Below are 22,350 nucleotides of genomic sequence, written 5' to 3' on the forward strand. Positions count from 1 at the left end.
CACAAGGAAGTAAGAAAATATTTGTTGCAGAGGTAAAATATGTGAGAAGTACACTCTAATACTGGGCCAGAAGATAAGCTCTAGGGAGAGAAGCTGAATTAATATTATTATAATGCACAGAAGGGATATAATGCACACAAGGGATACTATTATACAAAAGAATTATTCCTTATCTAATTCCAGCACACCCAGTGGATTGTGTCCAGTGCCTGCAGACAATACATCTAGGTATAATATTAGCCTGCTATCCAAGAAGCACACCTTAAAGCATGCTGAAACAGAGTACATTTTCACTAGGACCATAATTCCACTAGAGAATTTACTTTGATGGAAAAATCAATTGTTCGCTTTCATAGTGATGTTTAGGCAATAGGTTTTATGATAGTTTTCTCAACATTAAGAACACAACTTCAAACATGACAGAGCAATAAATATGACATTTGACACTTATGAGTATGATGGCAAATGAAGCGGAGAGGACTTCAGTTCTTTTAAGATGGATTGATATATTGCAGCTCATTCTATGGGGCTAATGCTGCTTTTCTCTTTTGCTTTTATTAATGTTTTCTTATTTCATAGGCTTATTATTGTTAATCTTTTTCATGGCTGGTATCGGTGTTTCACAGATGAAAGAAGAAATAGGGGCATGATGATTCTAGTTACTGCCTCTCGCACTCTAGTGACAGTTGGAAACTCCTTTTAATTAAACAAGTGTTACTTTTTAAAAGTTAAGAGTAATCTAAGCCTGTAACACGCAGCTGGGAAAGCAAACAGGCATTAGTTCAGCTGATAAGCACATGCTGAAGGCAAGTGAGAGGAGGAGATTAAATGGGCTCTCATATGATGCAAACAGGCAGAATGGCTAGGAGGTGTGTATGTGTATATGTGTAGGCCAGGGCCAGAGCTGAATGAGAAGCTGTAAAATATACTCTTCAGAAGTACATTTTCATTAATAAAACAGGTGATTCGGAAGGCTAATCTGATTACTGATCTGACATCACCAGATAACACATCACACTGGGTAGCAGGCGCAATATAGACTTGCCTTAAGTCTGACTCCTCCCTCAGAACAACAAAAAAGTCCCCCTCCCCCTGTCTGTCATCTCTTCCACTTCAGATCACAGTAAGTGGCAGTAGATTCAAGTCCCTTGCATACAACAGCTCCCCAGAAGCAGGAAGCTATGCTGGCAGGCATCAGGGAAAATTATCTCTGATGCTCTCACTGCAACAGAAGGAAGCACTATGAAAATCTGGGATGATGCAAAAGAAAGCTCAGAAGGAAGAAAGCTTTTTATCTGTTTTTATCTGTTCAGGATCCAACAAAACAGCTAAAACTGAGCATATGAATAGCCCTGACTGTAAAGGAGGAAGCTCAAAGTAAGTATTTGCTTTAGCAACAGTTAGGTTAAAGCCCATAGAAGGCAAATGCCCAAGCACAGACCTATCTCTGCAAGCCACGCATTGGGCACATGCACTGTTCAGTGATAAGATTAGCACCGTGTGCTCTCTCAGCACTAATAAGATATTATTCCTCTTCTTGTCTTAAATTACTATCATATAACGAAAATGACCCCAAGCACTGTTATTGTTAACAAGCCAAAGTCCAGAGACATTTAGAGCTCCTGCCCTAATCCACCACTTCTGTTCATGCTCTGCAGTTGGCCTTGGCAAATTCTGCTGCTGTTGGAGCCAGCCAGCTCTGAAACAGAGGAGATGGCACTGAAGGGGGTTGGGTGAGGGATTTCCTTTGTTGATTCCGTACTGCCAGGCTGTAGAAACTGGAATCTCTCAAACCGAGAGAGAGATGGTGTCTGGAGGATGTTGGAAAGATCTTTCTGATTGGCACTGAAGGCTTGCAAAGAACTGGCAGTGAATGAGGCTCAAATAGAGTTACTGTGATCAAATATGGTGCTATGTGCGACCAGGTTACAGCACTTACAGGAAAGAGTGTCTAATGAACCTGGGTGTCAGTCAAGCCAAGAAGCACGAGCCTGGGCAGGGCTGGAGCAAAGGCAAGGCATGCTATCTGCAGAGCTGCAGCACTGGGAGCCTAGGAGCTCCAAGAAGGATGCTGCAATGGTACATATGGCTGCGTGAACTACTGCAGCTGGTAAAAGGACACTGGTGATCTTATTCCCACCTCAACCCCCTGATGGATACATTCTTTTCTGCCTATAAAAAATGTAAATATCTGAATCATAACTGACAGCTTCTGAGATAATGCCAGAAAATGAGTATTTAACTTTTATACTCATAAGCAACACTAAGGGAATGTTAATAAAGAACAGAAAGAAAATATTTGGTTTACATTTCACAGCCAGTAAAAGAACCTTTCCCTCTGAACTGTTCAGCTACTCTCCCAACGCTTATGTGCTCTGCAACCAGCGCTGACCTGTCTGTCTCCTTTGCTCAGCTCCAACCAGGAGGGTCTTCCTATGAAGCTAACCTACTCCAGCACCTGGGTTCTCCTCTTATGTCCCTCAGGGGAAATTTGGATCTGAGACTTCTGAGATCTTAAGATGGACATGTATGACAAAAGTGCCAAATAATTTCAGGTAAAAAGATTTTGAATACTGCACGGATTCTTGGGATCTAGAAACTGTGAAAAGGGATCACTGTACTAAGTTTCTTGTTAGAAATAGTGGTGATAGTAATTAAGAAACAGCTCAGCCTGAGATACTAACCTCTAAGAGAGGCTGAAGAGATGAGAGGTCTGAGATGAAAATGATGCTGATATCTATTCACATGGTGCAAACCATATCATTTAAGCAAGCCATATCATTTAAGAAAATACACTAAAGATTAAAGGCTATTCACATTTGTCTTCTTTTAAAAGGGAATATATATATATTTATTTAATTTCAGTAAGTCAGAATGTTTTATTTCTCATTTGGAATTGTTAATCAGGAAGACATGATACAATCTGCTAAATCTCAAGAGTGCTAAGATATGAAGAGCTTTTAGCAGTGGTACAGGTAACTAAGTTTGTTATGCTCTTCTATATGTTCTGCAGCAGAAAATCTGGTTGCTCTTTTGGCAAAGGGCCCTGTCTGTTCATCTTCAAAGATGACCTGTTTGAAATTTTAAAATAAATATTATTTGAAGTTGGAGATAATTTTATTTTACTGAAGAACATAATACCAGTGTATGTTCTTCATTACACACAGCAATTGTTTTTGCTAATATACTACTGTATTGAAAACTGGTGTGATTTTTTTATGCCTTATTCAAAAGATGAAGATACTAAAGGCAGGTACTTAGCTGATGTTAACTGAGATGACAGATCCTGTGGAGCTACATTAACATCTTGGCATATTAACAATCTGGATTTTTTTGACTGATGTAGTAAAAAGAGGAGAATTTGGTGAGTTTTTTAGTCATTATTAGCATTTCTCACCAATTCCCATGAGTAATTATGAGAAACAATGTCTGTGAGAGTCCTTCACAAGATTCTTACTAGGTGACAGGTGAGGGAGAATGTTGTATTGGAAGGATCATGGGGTTAGGGGTTTCCCATTTATCTGGTGCTGGACAGAATACAACCCCCTGTACAACTGTTTGGGGAGCATTCCGCACAGAAGTAGAACTACCTTGTGGAGCTAAAAAATGCCCAAGGTTTTTAGTACCTCCAGCTACTCTAATCTGAAGCTTTTATTATAGTCAGCTCAAAGGTGATTTATGTAATTGAACAGAAATTACCACCCCAATCTTAAATCCTTGATAGTTTCGGAAAGAATTTAAAATATAACCATTCCCAATGCCATTAATCCACATATGCTCACACATGTGGTTCTGGCTAATAAATCAAATACTCTTCTCCCTCAAGAAACTGCCAAAACCAAAGCCATCAAGAAAGCCCTAAGAGAGAAAGGCATACCCCTGCTTCCTGAGATTTACTCCCAATGTTATGTTACAAGCTATTAGATCAAACAGGAAAAAACATGACTGTAAACATGTAGCTGGTTTACTGTATGTACAGCAGGTGTAGCAGGTAAATAGTATTTAAAGTATCTGATCACTTCTCATGTAAAGGCTTTGCTTATCTACATGCACAATTTGGAGTTCTGGGAAGTTAGTTGTCCATGTTGAAGTGTAACTGGTTTTGTTCAGTTATAGTATTCAAGTCTCCAACCCCAATAAAACAAGACAATCTCACTCTTGGTGATATTATTAATCTGTAGTAATTTAATTTCATGAGGCTTGTATATTTTTCCTAGAAGTATTCAATTAAAATAAGGTGATAATCAAATTAAATCTACTGACAACCTATAACAGCGGGTTTTCCTTAGCCCTGAGTAACACTTGTGCACTACCTTGCGCAATTCCTCATCCTAATGAGGAATTGAAAAAAAGAGTATTCATATAGTACTTTCACAAGAAAAGGTGTGAGTTTCCCATGGATTCCTCAATTACACCATTACCACAAGCTGCCTGCCAGTTTAGCAGTCATGTGTTTGAAGATGGGCATTTTAAGGCATTAACGCTGGACAATTTTCTCTAAATTCTTTTCAGGACAAATCTCCTTAAGCTCATAATATCTTAACACTTTTCAAGAACAAAAGCCTTACATGCGAAGAGAGCAGGGTTAATGTAGTCTGTTGTCAACTACATTTATGATAATGGTGAGTTCTACAAGACCCCAGGAGAAAACAGATTACACATCTGCTTATTTTCCTAATGCAAGGTAGAGACGTGCTGTTGCAGGCTTACTTTCCCATGCTCCTGTCAACTCAGACTGGGGCTTCACATGGCTGTGACTGCAAGCTGTTAAACCTTGCCAAGGGCTGAGATCAAACAGTTCAGTATCACTAATGCCACACCATGACTATGCAGACCAGGGTACAGGGAGAAGTTGCTCCCATCCACATGCCACAGGCAGGGATACCTTCTGCTAGACCAGGTTGCTCAAAGCTCCGTCCAACCTGGCCTTGAGTGTTGCTATGGGTATGTATGCAAACATGCCCTCAATCTGATCTTGCAAACCATTCCTCCCAGTGCTTACCCCTTGCCTTTGCAAATCCTCTGCCTGAGGAGATGCTTCACAAAATCCACACCGAGATGTGCCTTCCAGCTCAGAAAAGGGCTCAGATACAGGGCCTGCTCCTGCAAATGAGAGGCCACTCCCAAAGAAGAGAACAGTAAGAGAAAGCATTCTGTCTTAAAGTTATTGATGACCATATCCCAAATCTCAGAAATTTGAATAACCAGAGTCCTGCATCCAGCTCTGGGGCAACAACACAAGAGGGATGTGGAGCTGTTGGAGCGAGTCCAGAGGAGGCCATGCAGATGCTGCAAGGGCTGGAGCAGCTCTGCTCTGGAGATGGGATGAGAGAGCTGGGCTGGTTCAGGCTGGAGAAGAGAAGGCTCCTTAAGGGGAGACCTTAGAGCAGCTCCAGTGTGAAAAAGGGATCACTGTAGAGATTTACCATCAAGGCTCTTTCAGGGAAATAAAGCAAACACAAAAAAAGTAATCTCCCCCCAAATCAATGCATATTTCTGCAAAAAAGGAGAAAGAACCCTTAAGTAAAGACATGCCCTGACAATGTTCAAGGCTTCTTGGTAGCATGAGGGAACAAAGCAAGAAGAAACCCTTTTTTATCATCATCTATTGCTGTTTAAAAATTACAATATTAAGGTACTATGTGTTCTATGTAAGTCTGTCTAAGAAGAACACATACAGGAAGGATTGTGTTTGATTATATAAAATGAAAGTAGTGAGGGATGACATTGCACCCATCCACATCAGCACAACGTAAAGGATTTGAAATCAATGCTTTGATTTTAATGAGATGCAGAGAGTTTGTGCATAGTTAGTCAGAAGTATTGTACTTTGCATAAATGCTTTACAAATGGGGACACAGTAATTACAGTACTGGGAAATGGCTACTATCTATCTGCTCTGCACTTCACAGGCTAAATAGGAATTTCATGCATACTGAATACACTTGTGTTAGCTCAATTAATGTTTTTCAATATGATTTTAGAAAGTAAGAATAAGATAAATTCTAAATTGCTGTTCAAATGTTACATCTATTTTATCATGAGCTACGTTTTTAATAAAATGCAACTTTACTTGAAGGATACATAATGTTTGCATAATCTGTGGAAGGAAATTGTCACTCTAGGAATTTCTAATTTGCTTATTTCTTAGGAAACCTTCTTTTGATGTATTCTGCAGATTGATGTGGTTTCAGAGTATTTATACAGATATAAAAGTATTTCTGTGTTTGTGTATTTGCTCCTTTTGAGTAGATTTCTTTATAGTTTGCAATATATTTTCATATAGTTTGCAAAAATAAGTTTAGGATTTATCAGCAGTTTAGAAAACTCATTTCAAATCTTCTTTGATACAACACACTTCCAATTTTTATTGTGGCAGAGATTATGCTAATTTGCTTCACAAAGAGGATGCAAACTGATTCTAGAGTAGGGATTGCAGCTGACAGCACCTAGGCTTCTGCTTTAAATCAAAAGGATTATGGGTTTTAGTCTCATGGATGGACATTGATTACTCAGGTTTTTTTGGATTAATGGGGAGATTCCCACTGGGCACTTCCTGGTGATGCATTTGGGTATGATACTGAACCACTTTTGTGTCCCCATTAGTGTCATACATCTTTTTCATTTACTGACAAGCTGCCAACATTCTGTTAAGACATCACAGGACCTTGGAATATGATTAAAATGGAGTTTTTTTGATTAAGCTCTTTCTAGTTCATGATATCCATGTGGAGTTTACGTCAAGTGAGAATGCAGCCAGTCAGTACTTGCCTATCCAGCTGGATAGGACTGCATATCCAGCAGATTCACTGGGAACAGGAGAGATGCACACTTAGATGCTGCTTACAGGCTGTAATTAAACCTACAAAGATGGAGGTGGTCCCACACAGATGATGCTAGGGGACTGCCATGGCAAGCAGTAGCATCCTCTCCCATGGAGACAAGCTGAAAGAGCTGATTCAGCCTGGTGACAAGAAGGCTCTGGGGACACCTTGGAGTAGCTTCCAGTGCCTAAACAGGGTCTACAAGAAAGGTGAAGAGGGACTTTTGACAAGGGCCTGTAGGGACAGGACAATGCTTTAAACTGACAGAGGGGACACTGAGATCAGACATTAAAAAAAAAAGTCCTTCCCTGTGAGGGTGCTGAGGTGCTGGCACAGGGTGCCCAGAGAAGCTGTGGCTGCCCCATCCCTGGCTGTGTTCAAGGCCAGGTTGGATGGGGCTTGGAGCAACCTGCTCTAGTGGAAGGTGTTCCTGCCCATGGCAGGGGTTGGAACTGGACGAGCTCTAAGGTCTCTTCCAACCCAAACCAGTCTAGGATTCCGTGATCCCTGCCTTTACCTGAACAAACAGGTTCTGCTAGGAGAACCAAATGGGAACAGTTTTTGTACCTGGGAGAAAAGCTGTAGCAGGAAACCCACCTTCAGAGGTAAGGCAAGAAACCTCCAGGAAAATTTTCCCACCTAAGGTTAGTGGAATGAACAGAAATGAAGCAGATACTTAACAGACTGCATGGTACACATGAATGCTTTTCACATCACAGACTCAAAGGAAAAATATAGTCCCTATAGCTTTAACAAAAAATGAAGAGGTCCATGAAGAGAGAAGGAGGAAAACTAAATTCCAGTGAACATGAGTAGTTGGTCACTTTCAAAAGTAGTAATTTTTTTAAATGTGTGAACATAACATGAATATTTCAATTCCCAGGACTATTCTGCCAGTACTTTTTATGGTGAGTGATGAAATGTTCCAGCTTGGCTACAATTATTCTATACTGTTGTAATGGGATTCTGTATTTTAACTTGACACGGGACTGTATCCCAGTTTTGACAGCATGCTTTACTATCAATAGCTGGTTTTGAAATGATGCCACAACCTCTGTAAATTATATAAATCCAGATATGAGAAAAAGACGGTGTAACTGTCCCGTAACCTGAAACAACGTCATTTTCTGTGTTTTGGCACATTGTTGCAGTTCATCCTGAGCTGAAAGTTTGGACCCATCCTCTTAGGCGTGTCACTACTGCAGGATATCATCCTGTGCAGCACAGAGGAGGGCAGCAGGATCTACCCCCTTCATTTCTTGGCTCAAAACTGGCATCTCATTAAGTCAAAAGCAAAATTCCCAGTCATGATTAGTGGGTCAGAATTAAGCCAAACTCCCCCATCCTGTTTTTTCTGGCCTTTATTCCTTTTCCTTAGGGTTGTATAATATAATACCTTTAAACCAAGAGGAACTTTCTGGATGAAAATATCAAGCTTACTAGCTTGATAGTTTAACTTCTAGTTAAAAAAATATAATATTTTTCTTTCAGGGGGCAAAATATTCCTGCATGAACCTCCCTTTTTTTCCTTTTTTCTAAAAACCTACAAAAATATTCCCTCAAATTAATGCTCATTCAATTGCGTACCTACCAAAGGCCTCGCCCAGCAAATGTTCTTTGTGCTGGCTGTAGCTGTACAGCACACTGCCCGTGCTGCAGCAGGATACATATTTAAACAGGCTGTTGCTTTACAAGCACATGTTCAAAAGATTTTATCTAATCAAATTTTAAATAGGAAATTACTTGTCTGACTTCACATCAGAAAGCTATTCCTTTCCCTGCTGCTCCAAATTGGATTATTAGGACTTCACTACTTCAACAGTGTGTCTGAGTCACCAGTCTTAATTTTGGGCTATAAATATCAGATGATGATTTATTACTTGGCAGTTTCAATACCGCAATGGCAAGTTGACTTCAATCTCTTTAATTTGAGATGAACAGCAAACAGTTTTGAAAGCTGAGAGTTTTTGAGGTTCTTTGTGCAAATAATGGCTAAGCCCTAGGCATGCGCCATGTGGATTTTCACCCTCTTCATCAGCTGTTTTCAACCTACTTCCTAGTGATTCAAAGGGGTTTTCATTGCCCATACTGATCTTTATGAATTAACTGCTGACTGTGCGCAATGATTCAATGGGAAATGGGCCAAGACTGTGATTTTGATAATGTTTAATGATTTTTACAACTAAATGGAATAAAGTCTGAGGGAGCAGTTATTACCCTCATATGCTACCTGGGTTGTCACTGCTTAACATTCATGCTTCACCTAGACTTCAGATGGGAGTTTATGGTCTGCACAGTGCCAGAAATCATACTATCTCCTTATTCAAGTAGTTGTTTGCTCACCAGAATATATCATTACAGAGAACTACGACAAAGACCTTTAGTAATCCATAATGTAGAGACTTCACTCTGCATATTCACACTCCACACATGCCATACAAATGAGTTTCTAACTTCACTGTTCTGCATGTTACATCCAATTCCTCTATTTGGGTCTAGCAGATGGCATTATACCCTCTCTGAGTCACTACAACACCCTAAAACGCCTCTGAAAGGTGTTAACTTTCCTGTCCATCCTGGCAAGTGTTACGCTTAAGGGGAACTTAACTGCTTTCAGGATTAAAGGACAGAAATAAACACTCTTAATATCCAGCAGACAGGAGGAACCGTGGGATAAATCAGATGCAACATCACCTGCTGAGGAATAATGTGACTAACCTCTGAACCCTTTTCAAGGAAGGTTTTGAACTACATTCAAGATCATCAGCTAGTTCTTGTAAGTACCTTGATCTCAAGGTAGACAGATCTAGCCCTACAAATTCATGATCCTGTTGATATCTCACATACTTCAGCCTGAAGTTGTGTTCTTCTTGTAGTAAATTGAGTACAAAGTAAAGAGCATTTGTACTTCACTCTCTGCTACTATAAAACTAAACTGTGCTTTCTTTCAGGGTATTGTTTTGATCCTAAATCTCTCAGCTGAGACATTCTGATGGCATATCTGTTGGCTTCAGGCACAACAGCACTCTCTTAAGGAGAATCATTATACCTTAAAATGGACAATCAAGGAACAGAAAACCTCAGATTGTATACCTGGTATACTCAAGGCATTTTCTCCCTAAAAGGAAAGACAAAAGACTCCAAGAAACATTGGTTCAAGAGAGGCAGGGAGGGAAAACAAAACAAAGCAATTTTTTTCCTTCTTTAAAAGAACAGCAGCCGCTTAGGCTTTCCTCATCAATTCCAAAACAAGGGAAGGTGGCAGCAGGGAGATACAGAAACTATATTCATTTGGCAGTGACTTTCAGTTTAATTTCCACTGCCAAACAGCTGTGCTATCTGCCTTCCACTTGTATGCAATGAGAGATGACAGAGGGTTTCTTAAAGCCTTTACAGTTGCATTAACCCATAGCCTTACCTTAATTAATCTGGAATAATTTACCTTTGCAATAAACAAAGTATTCCAGATATCCCCACAAGCAAACATGCTAGAGCTCTGGATATTACTAAAATCCTAAAACACAGTAGCATGGCAAATGCTTTAAACCAGCATGGGGTTTAAATGGCACAACAGTTCTCCATATTGCCCATGGCAGAGGGGTTGGAACTGGATGAGCATTAAGGTCCCTTCCAACCCAAACCATTCCAGTATTCTAGGATTTAGTTCCTCATTCTCCTGCTTTCACTGGTGAGCTGGCAAGGCCTCAAGAGGAGGAGAGGTACACAGAGGTGTCAGCACTCTCACTCAGCTGGGATGAGGTAACTGTTCCCCTGTGTGGCATGAATAATAACTCACAGGTGAATGTTTTCCTTAGTCTTGCAGGATTGTTTCAGCAACTTACAGTGTAATGGCATTAGCATTTTAAACTGAGCTTCCATTAAGTTATATGAGTTATCTATTTTGAATTAATTTAAAGGACCTTTCACTATTAACTCCTCTTAATTAATTTTGACTTTATGGCATTCTGGGGGCAAACTGCATTAGCCTTCACATTTTATCCTATCACTACTTGCCATGACCAAAATATTACAGCTCTTAAGTAAATTTCTTGTCAGTATGATCTAAATCACACAGCTCATGAGGAGGATCGGTTTTGCTCTCCATTTAGCTTGGCTTCTAAACTCTTGGTGCCAGCCTGATGCTTGCACATGACTTTCACAGAAGTAGGCACTATGAGCGGGGGGTCAAAGCATCTACCTGCAGACTGCTCTTGGCCTGGAGCAAGAAGTACGTTCTGCTTCATGTGTTTAGTAAGGCAAGTTTTCTTGGCGGCTTGTCTTGTAGTTTTAGCCATCACATACCAAGCTGCCTCCTTTCATTCACACTCTTTGTGGTCTGACTATGTCGTTCCTATTTGGGACCAATCAGCTTTGTAACGTCTTTGTTTAAAAGAAGTCCATTTTAATAAAACATGGGAAATGCTGGTGAGCAGGAATTCACTGGAAAATGAGATCAGTGACTTTTCAGCTTAGGGCTGTTTTCAAAACCTATCTCAGAAATATAGGTACACATGGAGTTGCTCCTGTGGAGCTTAACTAGATAAAATATTGCTTATAAAGTTAGTAAAAAGGGTTCTGCTGAAATAATTGCATTCAAAGGACACGGATTGCTGGTAATGTTTTCAACAGAAAGCTGGTAAAGGCACATTACCCTTCAGTGACCTACAGTGCTGACTGCTTATACAGAACTACTGCAAACAGTTAAGCCACAAATGTCTTTATCCCTCTGCTTAATTTCTCATTATGGAACAGTACATTCGAAGGCTTTATAACCTAAGCAACTACAATGCTTTTACGTTTTAATTTGGTCTAAAGGATGCTAAAATGATCAAAGATATGCTGTAATTTACATTTCTCTGGTGAAATGGTAAAATTGCACTTCCCCAATTACCTTTTCACCTCTCTGAAGGCAACAGAGATAGTAACATAGTTGTTCAGAGAGACACAGAGCTGGCACTCGGGCTGTTATTCCTCTAGCTGGTGTTCTCATTAGCATTAGGAGAAACTCCTGCAGGGAGTGTGTTTATCTGGTCATGCAGAAAGTGATTTATACCACTTGGCAAAACCTCCTGTCTTGCATGGATCCAAGCTGGTGGTACTGGGAATGCTCTCACCTCAGGTCTAGGCATGAACATCTGAAGGAACTGAAATCCCTTTCCTTTACACCTCAAACTGCCATGTAAATGGAGGAAATGTAAGTGCATGAAGGATTGGGAATGATTATACTCTTCTTCTCATATGCATTTCATTTTAAATTATACTGTGTAATGAAGGACAATAAAATGACATGTAATACCTACCTGTGTTGGTAGATTATAAAATAAACAGGGATAGAAAGGTGGGAAAACCTCATTCCTGCTTTTTGTCTCCCTCTCCCTTCCTTCTTCTCTCCCTTTCATTGTCTTTCACTTTCTTCCCTTCTTTCTCTTTCTTTCTCCTTTCATCTTCCTCTCTTCTTCCCTTCTTTCATCCTTTCTCTCCTCCCTCTCTGTCTCCCCCTCCTTTCTCTTTTTCTGCCCTTCTTTCTTCCTTTTTCCATCCCTCTGCAATGCTCTCTCTTCCTATCCCCTTCTCAAAAGCCCCCTCTCAGCTGTTTTCTCATCCCCTTTGTACAGAACAGAGGCTGCAGGAAATGTCCCTGTCACCCAGATAAACCTTCACCCATGAGATAGAAGTGTGACAACATGAGGAGTTCCACGTAATTCATCTCAGGATCAGATCCTACCATGAATTAAAATCTGCACTTTTCACCCTGATTATTTAGGTTTCTCTGGTTTTCTTTGCCCCTAAGCCTCTTCCTAAACTGTACCTCTACAAGAGAAGCCAAAGCCAGAATGTGCAGCCAGGCAGTAGAACTGCCACCCTTTTCTCCCTCCCTACTCATGCTGAAGTCCCTCTGGCAGGCTTTGCTCATGCTCCTCTTGACAGAGGCTACCCTTTACCTACCACCCCAAATGACAAATATAAAGTTTTGAAATCATTGTGTTTTCTTAAAAGTCAGCCTTAGGTAAAAGCTTAAACTGCTACTGAGCTGTATTGTGGATAGAATGAGGCATTTACACTAAGGGTGATGAAGGAATTTATAGGCTTTCTATAAACAGAGCTGGAGGTAAAATATCTTGTGCAAGTAAGAGTGTAGAAAAATGGCTCTGCAAGGCAGTGTGATGGGGATGAGGCATGATGGAGAGTTTTTTCTAGGCAGGAAGATGGAAGACACTGAAAATGTAGTATTTCTGTGAGCTAGGATATGTAAGGAAAGTGAAGACGTGGTGATGAGGAGCTGATGAGCATGGCTGAGTGCCAGCAGATATTATGAACTCAGAATATTGATGTTTTGTACTAATAATTACAAAATCAGCAGCTGTACAATTACATATTTGGATAAATATAAATGTAAGTGCATCCTGTAACATGGTGAATGGAAATGAAGTATGATTAAAATGACAGCTTATACAGTAATATTGATGCCTACAAAAGGCAGACAAACTGGAAGAATGATAACATAATAAAGGATAAAAGAATCAGACTCTTGATCTTCAAAAAGAAAAAAAATGATAATGAAAACATTCATGAGCAGTGAGAAAAATACATTAACTTTCCAAAGCTGTGACAGCAGATACAGATTAGACAGAAGGCATTAAGAAAACAGACATTTTACTTGTCTGCACTTATAAAGGCATTCTGGGGCAAAGGAGCATCCTTCTCATATGCCCGGAAGAAGAAATATACAACCAGAATAATCTCTTCTGATAGTCTGGCTACAGCAGAAAGATGCATTGAAGCTGTGAGGTGTCTAAACAGCCAAGAAGAAAGCCAAAGGGTGGAATCTGTCATCTGAAAGTGCTAACAAAGTAAATTTGTTGCGGGTTGCCACTTGGGTACTGAGATGTGACAATAAGCAAGATATTGAACAGAGAGATGTCTGAACTCAGAAAGTTCTTATTAAAGGGAGGGAACTTCATGAAAGAATTAGGAAGACGTACAGAAGAAAACTGTTATTGGGATTAGATAAGCGTTTGGCAAAAATCACAGTAATAAAGCACATTTGACACACAGTCATGTTCCAAGTCTCGCTGGGATGACACAGGATGTGTCTGTTTACTGAATGCCTGCAGAAACTGATAGGATTTTAAAATACTGTTTAAAATCTGCTTTGTCTAAGAGTCAGCACTGGTCAGGCACTTCATGTTATTCAATGGAAACCCACTGCTTTTGGGATGGGGGCTAAGCAGAAGCCTATGTGTGTGGAGTAAACAGCCAGCCAGGGGAAAGGTAAAACCCACGTCTCTTTTTCCCAATGATCTAAAGTTTCAAGGCATGTCAGAAGTGGGGTTAATATATCTGCCCATCTAAGGGTGAAGTTTTTGACCAATGTATACATTATACCTATAGAGGGGAGAACAATGCTGATAATACATCGATGTCTTAGCTAGTGCTCAGTAGCACTTACCCTGATCAAGGACTTTTCAGGTTCTCGTGCTCTGCCACTGAAGAGGGGCACAAGGAACCAGAAGGGAGCTGAGACAGGACCAAAGGGTAGGCTAAAATATATGTTTTCCTTAACCTGTACGGTTTATCTGCCTTGCCAGCAAGAGGACAGCTGTAGTCCAGGGCTAGCTACATTCCTTATGACTTTGCACAACACTGTATCAGGCTCCTCTAGAAAGAAGCTTGGATTAATTTCTGTCTTACACTGGCTATGAAAAACATACAGCTTCATCTAAAGTATAGTGATACATATGATGATATAGTGATACATATGATTCTATGCTAGTGAGCAAGCCCAAAACACCTGTGTCCTTCCCATTCACAGACAGATGTGCGTATGGACCCACGCCAATTGGAGGTGTCCACACAAGCCTTCTCCAACATATTCCACAAAGCCTAGAGCTCCATAGATCTGACTTTGGGCTTGCACTAAACCCCGGTATCTGCAGTCTAAATGTTTGCTCTAAACTTTTTTTCATGGCTAATCACCTCATGATTTCCCTGAATAAAGATCTAATGTTGGCTGTTGCTCCTGGGGTGGGACCTCATGACAGCACACAGTTGTGCAGCACAGCTGGGAATGGGAAATCCCCCTGCACTAACTTCCTTCCCACTGAACAGATTGAAACATTTTTCTTTTCTCTGCACAGCAGAAAGGCAGGACATAGAATCATAGAATAGTTAGGGTTGGAAAGGACCTTAAGATCATCAAGTTCCAACCCCCCTGCCATGGGCAGGGATACTTCGCTCTAAACCATATCACCCAAGGCCTCGTCCAACCTGGCCTTGAACACTGCCAGGGATGGAGCATTCACAACCTCCTTGGGCAACCTATTCCAGTGCCTCACTACCCTAACAGGAAAGAATTTCCTCCTTATATCCAATCTAAACTTCCCCTGTTTAAGTTTTAACCCATTACCCCTTGTCCTGTCACTACAGTCCCTAATGAAGAATCCATCCCCAGCATCCCTATAGGCCCCCTTCAGATACTGGAAGGCTGCTATGAGGTCTCCACGCAGCCTTCTCTTCTCCAGGCTGAACAGCCCCAACTTTCTCAGCCGATCTTCATATGGGAGGTGCTCCAGTCCCCTGATCATTCTTGTGGCCCTCCTCTGGACTTGTTCCAACAGTTCCATGTTCTTTTTATGTTGAGGACACCAGAACTGCCCACAGTACTCCAAGTGAGGTCTCACGAGATCAGAATAAAGGGGCAGGATCACATCCTTCACCCTGCTGGTCACACTCCTTTTGATGCAGCCCAGGATATGGTTGGCTTTCTGGGCTGCAAGCGCCCACTGAAGCCGGCTCATGTTCATTTTCTCATCGACCAGCACCCCCAAGTCCTTCTCCACAGGGCTGCTCTGAATCTCTTCTCTGCCCAGCCTGTAGCTGTGTCTGGGATTGCTCCAACCCAGGTGTAGGACCTTGCACTTGGCATAGTTAAACTTCATGAGGTTGGCATCAGCCCACCTCACAAGCGTGTCAAGGTCCCTCTGGATGACATTCCTTCCCTCCAGGGTATCAACCGAACCACACAGCTTGGTGTCATCGGCAAACTTGCTGAGGGCGCACTCAATCCCACTGTCCATGTCAGCGACGAAGATGTTAAACAAGACCGGTCCCAACACCGATCCCTGAGGAACACCACTCGTTACTGGTCTCCAGCCTGACATTGAGCCATTGACCACAACTCTTTGTGTGCGGCCATCCAGCCAGTTCTTTATCCACCGAGTGCTCCATCCATCAAACTGATGTTTCTCCAATTTAGAGACCAGGATGTCGTGTGGGACAGTGTCGAACACTTTACACAAATCCAGGTAGATGACATCAACTGCTTTACCGCTGTCCATCAGTTCTGTAGCCCCATCATAAAGGCCAGCAAATCGGTCAGGCAGGATTTCCCCTTAGTGAAGCCATGCTGGCTGTCACCAAGCACCTTGTTGTTTTTCATGTGCCTTAGCATGCCTTCCAGGAGAATCTGCTCCAAGATTTTGCCAGGCACAGAGGTGAGACTGACTGCTCTGTAATTCCCTGGGTCATCCATTTTCCCCTTCTTGAAAATGGGGGTTATATTTCCCTTTTTCTAGTCGTTGGGAACTTCACCTGACTGCCATGATTTTTCAAATATGATGGCCAGCGGCTTAGCAACTTCATTTGCCAGCTGTGAATCTGCTGTCTTTCCATGAACAGCAGGATGCTAATCCCTTTCCTAGTAAATATTCTTGTGGCTTGATCCTGCAGGGCAGTAAGCAATTCCTGCTCTTACCACCACCACCAGCCTTTCAAGTCTAGTAAGGGTTTAAGAATAAGCATTTACATTGGTGGACACATGTGATCGAATCTCATGTAAGAATATGCTTAGATGAACACACAATGCTAAGCAAGGTTCAGACTGAGATGCTGCTTTGCCCTTCTGCCTAGAAACCTGCAGGAGTGAAGCAGTGCAACTTGCAGAGCACCTTCCATATTCATGCTCAGGATTTATATGGTTTGCTTTCCTCTTCTTAAATCTCTCCTAGAAAGCTTTATTCCAAGATGATTAACAGATGTTGTCATTATAAAGTTGGTACTTGCCAACGAAGAACACATGGGTCTGCTTGAGAAACAGTGCTGTTTCCACAGCTTGCCCCAAGAAGAGATACTTGTGGTATCTGGGAAAGCCTGTGAGAATACGACATTTTAAAGTATCTTTTACCTACCGTAATTTCCTAAGAGAATCCTGGTTTCCTGAGAATTTGTTTATCTTGTTCGTATGAAATAATTTGGATAAACACATGAAACATAATAGAAAATTAAGCCCATTATGATAAGGAGGTATGCAGTGACTTTTTAGATAACAATGAATTTGTCAAGCAAAGACTTATTTGTAACAAAGGGAAACAAAAAAACCTCAGCAGCAAATAACAGCCATGTATTTTAATTGAAGATATAAAATAAATGATTAACTGATAAGCAGAAATGCTTCTCAAAGGCTAGAAGGTGACAAACAAAAGAATGGGAATTTACTATCCATTGTAAAATGAGCTGAAACACATGGCCAGCAATCCCCAACCCCCCAAAAAATTGGGGAAAAGGCTATCTGGCTGGAATATACAAGTACAGAATTATCTCTGTGTTTACCTACCAGGCACACACTGTAATCTAAAAGCAAGGAGACAGCAATTTGGAAAAGCCAACTGGGAAGATGGCAATGTACCCTGTCTGCGGAGATCCTTTAACAGTTATGAACAGAAATGTGCTGAAGATGTTTAGCTAGAGATTGATGAAACTCCCTGCAATTTAATGCTAGTGAAAACGTGATCTTTTTTCCTGGCAGGTGAAAAGGAATGAGCACTTAGTAGGTTTTCAGAAACTACTTAAAAGCAATCAAAGTCTTTTGCAATGCTCTCAACATGTAAATTGTAAATATAATTTTCACATAGTTTTCATATAAAGGACAGATGTAGTACATTTTTACTACATTCTAAATTCAGTATTTTAGTGTCTGACACTAAAATCCTTTCCCCTCTTTTCTCTTTTCCATGGATCTGTTGTTAAAAGCGTGATGGCTCTGCCAAAAAGTCTGTGTTTTGAAAGGCTTTCATTCCTCTTTTATTCCTTTTGTTCTACTGTATGATTCCATGCTACAACATGCACTGATGAGATCAGTGGCATTTAAGAGCTATCACTTGTGTCTCATCCCTACCTGCTGTAGTCAGTAAGAATATTCACACTGACTTTACTAAGCCTCAAATCAGGGTTTTACTTGGGATTTATGTGTAGCTTCAATTCATGTCTCAATTCTCTGTGGACTTCAAGAAAGCAAGGAATAGTAAACGTTGTCATGTTCCACTTCTCCGAAGCCATGGTTAGATGTGCTTGACAGGTTTTAAGTTTAGGAAATACGACAAAGTCAGAGGCTGCACAAGCCTTGGAAGCACATGCAGCAAGAGGAAATTCAATTAATCCAATGTTTGTTTATTTCTTTACCATACTATTAAAGCAAAGAAGCTCTATAATGAGATTACTGCATTTTATCTCCTAATTGTATCCAGATATGCAAACCAGATTTACTGCTCGTGGCTTGTATATACTGCAGTATTTTAAAGCTAATTATGAAACAGCATCACTATTGTCACATGATGAAAATACTCCTTCTTGCTGCTATGAATCAATAACATTTTCTAGAATTTATTGTAACTACCTTTTTAACTGGATATAAACCCTAGTGAATTCTGAAACAGCCAGTTATGTAAATATAACTCTTTTAAATCCAGGATGGTATCAGCATAAAATATTATAATTAATTAGACTGAAAAAAAAAATAATAAAAGAGACAATAAGGTAGTTGGAACAGGTTGCCCCAAGAAGTGGTAAATGCTCCATCCCCGGCAGTGTTCAAGCCCAGGCTGGACAGAGCCTTGGGTGACACGGTCTAGTGTGAGGCATCTCTGCTCATGGCAGGGGGATTGGAACTAGATGACCTTAAGGTCCTTTCCAACCCCAACCATCCTATGAATCTCTGATTCTGTTATTTTGTTATTAAAGCCAGCTGTATATCAAACCTTGGAAATACTCAAGTTTCTATTTAAACAGCTGAAATCTTCCATTGTCCACGCAAGCATGTGTACACATCCTCCAAACCCAGGGTATTAAAAGTTTAATTGTTCATTGAAGAGTAGTTAGCACCTGGCTTTTGTTTGTATTTCTCCACATAGAGAGGAAAGCAAATCCCCAGGGCCCAAAACATCTAGCAATCTTTTCATTGCTTATTTATATAACACAATAAACAATAAAGAAGTCAAGCAAATAGTTTTAAAATAACACTGCATTAAGGTTCTTCTGTTAAAAAACAATGGTAAGTGAATGGCAAAAATCTTGATCTGTTAGTTGTAATTCCATAATGATTCTTAAAAACACTGTCACTGTGTGATCATACCTCATGTATTGTGATCACACAGCTTGTCAATGCAGATTACATTTCAGGTATTTATAACCTAATCTAACACTTTGCACATATTTCAAAGTATACGCTGAAGCTTGGTTTCGCTGAATTTGTTACATTTGTGAATATAAGTCTTGAGTCCAAACTATCCACAGCATGTTTTCAAGTCTCACTTGTATATGGGATTCTTTTTCCCACTCTCCACTTAGTGGCCGAAGGACAAGGAAGAGGCACTTGTTTATCTCAGTAGACTAAAGCAGCAGATTTAAACTTACCTGAGTTCCAGCTATCTTAAAGAATTATTTTCCCACACTATTATACCTGAATTTCATGTAATGGCACCAAATTGCATCCAAACCACATTATATTTACACACACTATGGTAATTAAAGCAGTTACATTTTGATGAGCTGAAATTAATGAGAACTTCTAGATATGATACACCAATAATAAAAAGTATTTAGAAACATCTTACTTCCTACTGAGTTACTGTAATAAGAACTTACCCACATTTTATATTGCCAGTATGTTGGTGGAAGTTAATTCTGATGCTGACTGTACATTTGATGACATATTATCTAAGTAATTTCATTAATAAATATTGCAGAATCATATTGGAGGCTATCAAGGAATTTTATTTAAGCAGCTACTCACCAATACTTCATGTGCTTTTTCAAGAATATATACTTTCAGCCAACTCTTGATCATCCTTCAGTATCATAATGCAAAAAACACTTTTAACACTTAGCAGTCTGTAAGGACATTAATTTTCCATTTATTTGAAAAGCCTACCTTACCTAGGAAGGCTTTTCCAGCACTTCTGTGATGTAGATTTCACTGGAGATAGTCACTCTAAATTTGAGAAGATGTGGCAGTCAAGTGACATTTCCACTGACTGAAAAAGGGGAAACATAACCCCCATGCCTAAAAAAGGAAAAACTTGGGGGTGCTGGTTGATGAGAAGCTACCCTTGACCCAGCAGTGAACGCTTGCTGCCCAGAAACCACCCTTGTCTTGGGCCGCATCACCAGAGAGTGAAAAGCAGGTTAAGGGAGGGGAGTCTCACCCCCTAATCTACTCTTGTGAGACTGCATCTGGAGTACTATGTTCACCTCTGGGGCCCCCAACACAGGAGGGATGTGGAGCTGTTGTAGTACAGAGTAGGCCATGTCAGTGCTCCAAGGGTTGGGGAAGCTGTGCTCTGGAGACAGGCTGAGAGAGCTGGGCTTGTCTAGCCTGGAGAAAAGAAGGCTCCAGGGAGACCTTAGAGCAGCTTCCAGTGCCTAAACGGGACCTACAAGAAAGGTGAAGAAGGACTTTTGACAAGGGCCTGTAGGGACAGGACAAACGGGAAAGGCTTTAACCTGACAGAGGGGAGATTTAGGTTAGACATTAGCAAGAAGTTCTTCCCTGTGAGGGTGCTGAGGTGCTGGCACAGGGTGCCCAGAGAAGCTGTGGCTGCCCTATCCGTGGCAGCGTTCAAGGCCAGGTTGGACAGAGGGGCTTGGAGCAACCTGCTCTAGTGGAAGGTGTCCCTGCCTGTGGCAGAGGTTGGAACCAGATGAGCTGTAAGGTCCCTTTCAACCCAAATAAATCTGTGATGATATGAGTACAATAAATTTCATCTGCATGCCAAGTGTTAAATTATATTGGGTTACTGTCGGTATCACTCTGTCTTTTACTGTAGCTCTTCAGATTAAGATTCAAATCCTTTCAGTTTAGTAGGATTTTGACAGTAATTTAAGCAGTGCAAGTCTGAGCTCTGTCCACCTAATTGTGACATTTATGAATTTCTAAGCTCTGTATGTGCCTATAGAAACTTTATTTACCTGCTGTGTGAATCTTGTCACCGGATCCTTGACAGCCATCTTCATCATCACAATCCCCACTTGACTCCAACTCTTCACTTCTTCCACCGCCACTGCCAGCATCTCGGGAAGCCCATCTTTCCAGTTTTAATTTTGCCTTCTCAGCATCCAGCTAAAATGGAAAAAGTGAAAAACCAACAATGGTCAGAATATTTACACACTTTCTACCTCTGGTGACCAAGCTGGGTTGCTAATGCAACAAGCAGTTTCTCATTCACTTTCAAGAACAGCTCCTCAAGTTGAAGGTTGTTTCTGGCAATGACAGAAATATTTAGGGATAACAGACTATACCATCAAATTTTCTCCACCACAGATGATGATGGACACTTAGCATCAAACTTTTAATAGAAAGCACCACATCCAGCAACGTCATCACAGTGAGCTCTGGTACTGCAGCTTTTCCTCTTGCAAACCACAGTCTGGAGATCACTGGTTAACGATGGCACAGTCTGCCAGCTGTCAGTGTACTTATTTCAGGTTATTCATAGTTTAAGACCACAATATACTTGACAACCTTTGAAGAGTTGAGGGTATTTGCTACTTTTCATCGTGGTCACTTGGAAACCTCCGCCCCTGCCCAGGACAGTGTTATTTGAGATGCCTGTACCAACTACTACTTGTTCATGAAATTTCACTTGAAGTATATTTCTTGGACTGACTATAAAATAAGAAAGCCTTTTCTAAAATGAATCTAAATATATCATAATAGATAACAATAAAACAATCTATTTATCCCCAAACTTGTCTTTTTGATCTTTAGATAACTCTCCTGTCACCATGAACAGTTGGCTACTACTAGTGCTAAGGAACAAATGATTTTTCAGTTAAAAAAAAATCATTTTCAGTGAATCCAAACCCAGCCTATCCGGGGAAGAACAAGAGCAGCACTATCTGGAAATGAAGTAACTGGCTTAGACTCCTGTTATTTAGGCATTCTTCAACGAAGGAGGGTGCAGGAGAAGCCTGAACCTGTACCCCAAACCTGAGAGGAGGACCTACTCACTAAGCCTCCGAGCAGCTCTCCTGTTGGAACTGTGCTATTTTTGTACAACATGTTGGAACCAAGGTAATCCATGTTCCTCGGTGGCTGCCATCCCCTCAACAGCTTGTATTTGTGGTTGCTTGCGCAAAGGACATTTCAGGATACTAGAGAAGGCGGGAGAGCTTCTGCAGAGAGAAGCCCCAACAGCTCAGCTTCCCCTACAGCCAGAAAATACCCTGACTCAGAGAGGATTTTCCCACAGCC

General features: G+C 40.8%; 1 protein-coding gene across 5 annotated transcripts in view; it reads right to left on the reverse strand.

The window, feature by feature from the left end:
• LOC133225946 (glypican-5-like) overlaps nucleotides 1-22,350 on the reverse strand; it is a 379,953-nt gene that overhangs the window by 63,992 nt on the left and 293,611 nt on the right. For all 5 annotated transcript variants that reach the window (XM_061378925.1, XM_061378924.1, XM_061378926.1 and 2 more), the window contains one exon: nucleotides 21,066-21,216. In XM_061378925.1, coding sequence (XP_061234909.1) covers nucleotides 21,066-21,216 — 151 coding nt within the window. The remainder of the gene's footprint in view (nucleotides 1-21,065; nucleotides 21,217-22,350) is intronic.

Source organism: Neopsephotus bourkii, unplaced genomic scaffold (assembly GCF_033783945.1).
Source record: "Neopsephotus bourkii isolate Nb327-2 ecotype Australia unplaced genomic scaffold, CSIRO-AGI_Nbou_v1 NB_1768, whole genome shotgun sequence".
Lineage (NCBI taxonomy): Eukaryota > Metazoa > Chordata > Aves > Psittaciformes > Psittacidae > Neopsephotus > Neopsephotus bourkii.